Consider the following 9,322-nt stretch of genomic DNA (forward strand, 5'->3'; position numbering starts at 1 on the left):
CGGGCGGCGCGGCAATGATTTATAACACACCGAAAGACGTCCGACGGTAGACCGAATACGGTGCCGCTACGGGCGACCGTTCGGGTACCAGACGGTCTCCGATCGCGACGAAATTCGACAGGCGGTCTAGCGATAACTAATTACGACTGCACGTCAAATCTCAACCCGATCAGAGAAAGTTTCAAACACACTTTTAAAACAGGGTTTCAACGATGCCGCGGACGCGTGCGAGTGCGGTCGGGCTCGGAACGAACAACGACGATAACCGGCAACTAACAACGGATGCAACGTTTTGAAAACTGGCGGCAACGGAGATGCCGATGCAATGCAGATGATGTGCATGATGCGATGATGATGCAACAAATAAAAATAGACACGCGACGAAAACGGAAAGAGAGGGGAATCTTCTGGAACGTCGGCATCGGGCTGTCACAGACGGTTTGCACGTGCCCGTGCGCGGTTCATAAAGGGTGCGTTGTACGCCGCACGCGGAAACTACTGCGCGCGACGTCGTTTTGTTTAGCACGCTTTTCCCGTGCCTGCTCGAGCGCGCCAAACACCCCCACGTCGTCGCATCATACACGCGGGCAGCCGCCTCGGCGGCGTCAAAACTGTTGAGCCCCAAGCGAATGTACCCAGAGCGTATCGCCGTGTAGAACACGTCGGAGGGGCGGACGTGGACGCCACGGAAGCCGAAGCTGCACCGGGGGCGCGATGGCATCGTGGTGGCGAGGAAGGGAGATGCGGGAGCGAGGGAGAAGGGCGCCGGCGACGAGGAAGAAGGGCGCGAGAGGGGGTGGCGAGAAAGAAGGCGACAAAGTGGTGGTTTGCAGGCGCACGCGCGCAGTTTATAAAGGGCGCGCTGTACGTCACACGCGAAAACTACCGCACGCGGCGTTGTTTTATTTAGCGCGCGCTTTTGTCTCGCCTGCTCGAGCGTGCCAAACACCCCCACGCCGCCTCGGCGGTGTCAAAAGTGCTGAGCCCCAGGGGAATGTCCCAGGAGCGTATCTCCGCGGCGTGGACGCCGCGGAAATCGGAGCTACTCCGGGGGTGCGGTGGCATCATGAAGGCGAGGAAGGGAGAGACGGGGCGAGTTTGAAGGGCGCCGACGATGAGGAAGAAGGGCGCGTGGGGGGGGGGGGGCGATGGCGAGAAAGAAGGCGATGAAGTGGCGGTTTGCACGCGGTTTATAAAGGGCGCGCTGTACGCCGCACCCGAAAACTACCGCGCACGACACCGTTTTATTTAGCACGCTTTTTCCACGCCTGCTCGAGCGTGCCAAACACCGTGAGGCGTGCGAAAATTACGTTTTCTCCCGCGCGCGCCATCGTACCACATATGTTGGAGATGCTCTAGAGATTTACTATAGATTATATAAAGAGCAAAATTAATGAATCTACACGCTATAATATGTTTGTATACACCTATATGTAGTTCGCTTGGTGAGATTATCACTTTCCCGTAGTCCCCACTGCTCTGTGCTTATGATATACTCAATCCGTCCCAAAATAAGTGTCTCAAGTTTAGTATAAATTTATATTAAAGCTAGTATAAAGTTAAAACATTTATTTTGGTATGAAGGGAGTATCTAGCAGCCTAGGATGGCCACTGAAAAAGAACCTATCTGTAATTCATAGTGAAAATCTCTAAAATGATTTATACTCCCTTCAATCCTAAATATTTATCTTTTTAGAGATTACACTATGGACTACGTAGGAAGCAAAATGAATGAATGTACCCTTTATATTATGTTTATATACAGATAGTAAAATCTTTAAAAAGATAAATATTTAAGAATGAGGGAGTAACACATTATTTACTATTGCAAAATTGCTACTAATCAATTTGCCATAGTATCTGACTGTCGCTGCTTAATAGACACACATGGTGCTATTCACGCCTGGGCCTCCCGACAAAACCCGCATGACAGCTGAAAACGGGGAGGGGCACCGGAAGAGACGTGCGCAGCGGGGATGCGTTTCGAACAAAGTCCCCGGCCAATCGCTACTCGACCGCCCCGCCGGAGATTCGTCGGTCGCGTTCGTTCATGTGCCACTTGGCACCGTGATTCCGTGCTAGCATAACATAATCTATGCCGGAAATGCCCAGTCCGTCCCTACAAAGCACGATATACCTACTGGGACACACCGCTCAAGGGTGGGCCGGAAGCACGCCAGGCCCAGGTTTCGGAAGCACCGAGCGTGACGGCGACGACGTCCGTCACTCCTCGCCGGGGCGACACGCCACACGCAAAACTGGTGCCTCCGTGCGGCGCGGCGGCAGCCTCCCTCCAGTCCTACCCCGCGGCCCGCGCCCGCGGTTTCTTCCCAGCACAAGCCTCAAGCAAGCAACCGCTCCCCCCCCCCCCCCCCATCTACCTCCACCAAACCCCGACCACCAACCCAGACCCGGCCGCGGCGCTTTCAGTCCAGTCGAGGAAGGAAGGAAGGGATGCTGCTGATGGCCGCGCCCGCCGCCGACGAGCGCCAGAAGCGGCCCCGGGGCCGGCCGCCCTGCGCCGATCTGCTCCTCAACTGCGACCTGCCCCCTCCGGCCAAGCTCTTCGGCCCGTTCCCGCCGCTGCACAGGTAATTAAGGCGAGAAAGGCGCGTTCGGTTCGCCTCGACGAATTAGTTTGCGTTGCTCAGACTGGGTGTGGCCTCTCCTGTTTGTTTTCGCGCAGGGAGTTAAGGGCGGACGAGAAGGGCGACGGCGGCAAGGACGTGCTGCTGCAGGCGCTGCGCCGGTCCCAGTCGCGGGCGCGGGAGGCGGAGGAGAAGCTGGCCGCCGCGGCCGCCAGCAGTGGAGGCCTCGCCGCGCTGCTCGTGCGGGACTCGGTGGCGCTCTCGGCGCACCGACGGTGGGTGATGATGCTGGAGGCCGAGAACTCCGCGCTCAGGGCAGGAGGAGGAGGAGGAGCCGCCGGCGCGGAGCCCGAGGAGGAGGATGGCGCGGGGCACCGGGTGGCCGCCGCGTGGTGGGTCGCGCTGGCGGTGTGCGTCGGCCTCGCCCTCGGCAACCTCCTGCTCTGAAAACTGAAAACTCACCTCCTGCTGTGAAAACCGAAATTAATCAATCATCCTTGATTTGATTTTTGTAAATCAAGCGCCCGTGTGTGTGTGTGAAAATGTTCCTGCTATCATCGATCGATGCTTGGCATGGGAACCCCGTGCTCTTGTTTGAAAAACAGATGAAATCAAGAGGGTTGGTGGATTGGAGCGGAAGCTGCCGTATCCGTCTCTGCACGCGATCAGCAGATTCGTGCTGAGTCGTAGGTTAGTTAGTGAGTATGGTTGTTTAATTTAGCCTGGTCGATCTGGATAACATATTAACATCTGGTCCTGGCACAGCGCTCCATGAGTTATGACTGCGACATTTCAGCTGGTCGCCGGTTGGTTTTTGCACATTTCAGCACAACGGGTAATGAGCCACTGCCCGTTCAACCCGAGATGGCCGTCCGATCAAACTCACTAGGGACCTCTTCTTGGAGTCATTCAGATTGTATAATTCAGTTTTTATAATTTATTATGTTTTCAAACATGACAGATTATGGTATACATTCTAAAAGACTAGATAAACATATTATTAAAAACTCACAATCTACTCTACCCCAACTAAGATCAGATTATGGATTGTTAATGACTCATTATCCTTATAAAATTGAAGATAATTACATTTCCACCACCATCACCCTTCTTTTTAAAAAAACAAAGGGTAAACAGGTCATTATGCAATGTAAAACATGGATTATAGTTTATATAATCTGGCCTCCAAACATGTTTACATAGATTATTTTTATAAACCATATTATATATTCTATCTTCATAATCTATTGTGATTCCAAACAGGGACTATGTTTAGGGGATTAACGATGGTTGATAAGACAGTTTTGTTTTAAGTCTTGCATGTAATTTAAAAATGACAAAAAATCATGTCTACAATGAATTGTTTTTTAGGTTTATCTTCAGTAACTAGTTATTTTTAAAAATATGACGAGACATATTGTGTTAAGAGATCATTTCTTAAATAAAAGATGACAAACCTTTTTTTATGATTTATGTGTCCTTCAACTCGACATTTATTTGGTCCTGGCACAACGCTCCATGAGCGACGACTGCGACATTTCAGTCGATCCTTGTCGCCGGTTATCATCTTTTAGCCTTTTCTTGGTTTTAAGGTTTAGAATTTCAGTTTTCGACAATTTTCTCTTTTGTGATGTACCTTGTAAATTCAGCGAAAAGGCATAAGAATTGTATAATAATGAGAAATAGTGACAAGAATAATCATAAATATCAATAAGAATTCATGATGCAAAATGATGTATGAGTCGTCTGTTAGTTTAGCACGCTTCTTAGTCAAGAACATGTGCCTCACGGAGTCCATGGTTGCCTCTTGTTTGTCCTCATGCAGAGCCAATACTGCATTCGATGTCTATGACCCTAATGCCTCGTCATCATCCCAAGTCCATCACCAGCATATGCAATGGCGGGACAAATGCTTTACCGCGTGCACATCCATAACTTTGAGTATGTGGGAGCATACAATCCCGTCCCATTCATACTTGCAGCATTCACAATAGTACTCACCATCATTTATGTTGTCCTTCGCAAAGTAGTTTCTTCCTTTGTCTGGATCTTCGGGTTCTGAACCGGACATGTTCCTCGGATTACACACCTTGAATGTGCATTCGTCAATCTAATAAGCAACATATGAGGAGGAGAACTTCATTTCTTCGTAGAACCTACATGTTTTGTGCTCATTAATTTCTCATTTCTTTATAGGAGTATTTGATTGTTTTACAATAGGTCATAAATAGCAACCATTGTTCATAAAAATCGTTTGATATATCGCTACTCAGGGTTGACCAATAAGATTGTCCTTATCTTCACCGTTTATCGTTTGGTCCGATTTATCACTCTATTAAGCGATTTATCATGAATATAATGAGAAATTGGGCCTATTCCTAGCACTATGTTTTATAAAACTATGCTTATTTGTGTTTTGTGAACATTATCATGCAATATGTAATATTGTACTGTTGTGTTTTCCATTATACGAGGATTAAAAGGCTAGGAATCAAGGTAACACTTCTGTCCCACATTTTTTTGGTGTTGAATATAGCATATTTTAGTGTTGAGAGCTCGGGATTTAAAAAAATGGGTCGATTAATAGTCGATCGATAAAATCGATTAATCGGCCGATTTCCGATTAATCTCTAATCACGAGTTGAGTGAGATGCTAACGATACGCGATATCCTCGACACTGGTACCAACCATACTAAATTCAACACGACAAACAAAGCATATTACACATGACGTGTTTGATTGTTTCCACATGGCAACTACAATTCATTTCATATGGCGGTCAAAGTGTGACACTCACGGTAATCATTCTGTTTTCTTACATCTTCTGCACATCCGAATCTTGCAATTGTACATGGCATATCATAGTAGGTCAAACATGACAATTATAGTGCATTTAACATGGCAAACAAAGTGTAATACACATGGCAATTATAGTTGTTTTAATATGGCAACTCCAACAACTTTTCCCATGGCAAACATAGTTCATCCTAAATGGCAACTACCTTGGATTCTACATGAAAATACACTACATTTCACATGGAAACTACATTACATTCAAGATGGCAATCACATGTGCAAAAGCACAATAACTATGATTTGTTTTCCAATCTGTCATATGTAGTCCATTTTCATCTTGCATGCATAGTTCATTCTATTGGGGAACGTCGCATGTGAAACAAAAAAAATCCTACGCACACGCAAGATACACCCAGTTACGTTACGACGTTTGATACACACAAAGCATTCCTCCGGTGTCAGTGAGTTACATGATCTCACGGTCATAGGAATGTATACTTGACATGCAGAAAACAATAGAAACAAAATAACACGATCACATGCCGCGTTTATAGTTTGGGTCTTGTCCATCACATCATTCCCCTAATGATGTGATCCCATTATCAAGTGACAACACTTGTCTATGGCTAGGAAACCTTAATCATCTTTGATCAATGAGCTAGTCAACTAGAGGCTCACTAGGGACATTGTTTTGTCTATATATCCACACATGTATTTGTTTTTCTATTCAATACAATTCTAGCATGGATAATAAACGATTATCTTGAAACAGGAAATATAATAATAACTATTTTATTATTGCCTTTAGGGCATATTTCCAATAGTTCACACCCTTGTGAATGCTAATCTCCTTTTGGAGTGGTGTGGAGGCACAATGCTCCCCAAGAAGCCACTAGGGCCACTGTAATCTCCTCGCGCCCTCGCACAATTTAAGATGTCGTGATTCCACTAAGGGACCCTTGAGGGCGGTCACCGATCCCGTACAAAGAAGGTTGGGGCAATCTCCACAACTTAATTGGAGGCTCCCAACAACACCACGGAGCTTCACCACAATGGATTGTGGCTCTGAGATGACCTCAAATGCTCAAAGCAATCTCCACAACCTAATTGGAGACCCCGTCGCTTTCCCGGAGCTTTACACCACAATGATTGAGCTCCGAGGCACCACCAACTGTCTAGGGCACCAAAGCACCCAAGAGGCACAAGCTCTAGGGTGCCTAAACACCCATGAGTAATGAGCTTCTCAAACTTTACTTCTACGTATCACCGTGGAGAATTCAAACCGATGCAACTAATGCAATGACAAGAACACACGAAGCGATCAAGTCCCTCACACTTAAATCCCTTCACAACAACAAAAGCTATGGAGGAATATGACAGGAAGAACAAGGAGTTCACAATGAACTCCAAGATCTAAATCCAAGGGGTTCTCCTCACATAAAGGAGAAAGTGATTGGTGGAAATGTGGATCTAGATCTCCTCACTTTTTTCCCTTAAGAACTAGCAAGAATCATTGGAGGGATTAAGAGTTAGCAAGCTCGAAGAAGGTCAACAATGGAGGAAGAACACAAGCTTAAGTGATGGGGAACCATTGGGGAAGAAGACCCCCTTAAATAGGTTCGCCCAAATCCATCCGTTATGTGCACATGTCGTGCACAAGCGGTACTACCGCTTAGTGCGATAGTTCCATGAAAAAGCATGCAAATGACAGAAATCTCGAGGCGATAGTGCCGTCGGAGCGGTACTACCGACCAACCCAGCAGTACTACCGGTGGGCATGCAGAACCAATAACAGAGCGCTCAAGTAAGCAGAAGTGAGGCACAAGTGGAGGTTGGTAGTACCGCACGAGCCGTACTACCGCTTTGCTCCCACCGGTACTTCCACTGGAAATAGGAAAGGGCCCCCGAGGACAATAGAGAGCTTAAATAAGCGAAAAAAGTGTGTCCAGAAAATAGGGCGGTAGTACCGCTCGGTACTATCGCTTTGCTCGGAGCGGTACTTCCGCTTAACACAGAAAAACTGCACTGGCACTAAAACTGCCATAACTTTCGCATACGAGCTTCGAATTGAGCAAACTCAAGTTTGTTGGATAACACACGACGAATACTATCAAAACAGCGTAGAATGGCAACTAATACAGTGAAGTTGTGCATCTTTTTGACAATGCAATCTTCTGCACACATACAAATTTTCGTGGATGGCCAACGTTGGTAGAGTGTCATGGCAACTCATATGAAGTATTGGCGGCAATTTTCACTGTAATTACATGGCAAGTACTAGTTTCTATGCATCGGGTGGCAATAACTTATATAACCTGGTGGCAACTGACACCAAAGATGGGCGACAACTTTTTTTCCCAATCCCCTTACGAGAAACTCTGCTTTCGCTTGTCCCTCCCCCATACCCCCCTCTTTCCCCACCTTCCCTTGATTCTAACTGCATCCGATCTCCCCGGCAAGTCCAAAGTTCCAAAGATACTTATCAAAATTAGGACAGTAGTATGGCAATTTTACATATCCAACTTCTACCAATGAATTAATAGCGCCATGCATGGTAATTTTGAATGACACACCTTTGTGTCACATTTTGTTGGAAAATTTGCAAGGGGAGCAGAGAGGAGGACGGTCGGATTCATGAGATTTCTCACCTTGAAGAAGGGTTCGTTGCCGTGTTTTTCGCTAGGCGGCGCTGGAGTTTTGTTGTGGTTACCATGGCAACTTGAGAAACACGAGGAGAGAGGTGGGGTAAGGAGCCGCTCGGGAGGTGGGGAAGGAGTCGCTTGGGAGATGGGAGATGGAAGTGAGACTACATGAGCTCTCGGGTGGCGACTCTCTCGTGGAGGGAAGGAGGAACCATTGGTTGTGCGGGATGCCAGGTTGGACGCCCGGACGTGCGGGCCGTGACGTGGACGCCCAGACGTCTGTGCCATGAGCTGGACGCCCAGACGTGTGGGGGTCCGCTATTTTTCCCGAACGAAGGTGTGCATGCTGTTTTACATAGATACCACACCGGATATCCGATAAGCCCCCTTAACATCCACACTTGTGGTGAATATCGCGAGAAAATAGTTAGAGCAACTCCAACGCGCGACCCATTTCGTCCGCGCGCGTCCGTTTGGGTTGCGACAGACAGAAAAGTCGGCCCAACGCGCCGACCCAAACGGACGCGCGTCCGCTTTTCGTCCACCTGCCGACCCATTCCCGACACATTTCTGAGTCTGATTTGCGTCGGCGCGGACACTAGACGGACGCGCGCGGTGCCCGCCTACTCCTCCTGCTCGCCTGCTAGTCGGTGGCACATTGGTCATCCTCTCCCACCCATATCGACAGCAAACCCTTGCCCGCCTCCGCCACATCATCGCCGTCTCCCATTTTTCGATCCCGGCACACCTCCCCCAACGTCGTCACCTCGCCTCAACCATCATCTCGTCGTCGGGACTTCTCGAGGCCAACCACCTAGTCCAAGGGAGGCGCGCGTCTCTTCGAAGGCCAGTTCCTTTGACAACGCCCACAAGTTGTTCGACAGTTTACCAAGGTACAAAATGGACTCCATCGACAAGTTCTTTTTCTACAATTTCCTTTGCGACTCCAACGATTCCTCGTACGATGATGAGGAGGAGATCTTGGCTGCCGTGTTGGTCCATCACCACCTTAATAGCCAGCGGCCGTTGTTCCGTGGCTCGATCTCAGGACACCTTCTGGCGTTGAATCGTAACCGAGAGAGCGGTCATTTCCTTCTCTGGAAGGACTACTTTGATACAACCAAACCGCTATTCAAACATCAAAAATTCTGTCGGCGTTTCCGTATGGCTGGTATATTTTTAACCGTATTAGAGAGGGGGTGGTCGGATATGATAATTATTTCGAGTGCAAAAAGGACACCCTTGGAAAGATTGGCTTCTCATCTTATCAGAAATGCACTACAATCATCTGGATG

At 48.0% G+C, this 9,322-nt stretch overlaps 1 protein-coding gene across 1 annotated transcript; it reads left to right on the forward strand.

Moving 5' to 3' along the window:
* The first annotated feature begins 2,365 nt into the window (after positions 1-2,365).
* Positions 2,366-3,221, forward strand: LOC123447138. The gene is made up of 2 exons (XM_045123715.1): positions 2,366-2,591; positions 2,687-3,221. The coding sequence occupies exons 1-2, from the start codon at positions 2,455-2,457 to the stop codon at positions 3,033-3,035; spliced, it is 486 nt and encodes a 161-aa protein (XP_044979650.1). The 5' UTR covers positions 2,366-2,454; the 3' UTR covers positions 3,036-3,221.
* Positions 3,222-9,322: the final 6,101 nt, after the last annotated feature.

This window comes from Hordeum vulgare, chromosome 4H (genome assembly GCF_904849725.1).
Source record: "Hordeum vulgare subsp. vulgare chromosome 4H, MorexV3_pseudomolecules_assembly, whole genome shotgun sequence".
Taxonomy (NCBI): domain Eukaryota; kingdom Viridiplantae; phylum Streptophyta; class Magnoliopsida; order Poales; family Poaceae; genus Hordeum; species Hordeum vulgare.

What these genes read in the sequence shown, in the direction of transcription:
- LOC123447138 (XM_045123715.1), top strand. Translation starts at nt 2,455, where the DNA reads ATGCTGCTGATGGCCGCGCCCGCCGCCGACGAGCGCCAGAAGCGGCCC. An exon ending in CCGTTCCCGCCGCTGCACAG is followed by an intron (nt 2,592 to 2,686) that starts GTAATTAAGGCG and finishes GTTTTCGCGCAG; the next exon opens with GGAGTTAAGGGCGGACGAGA.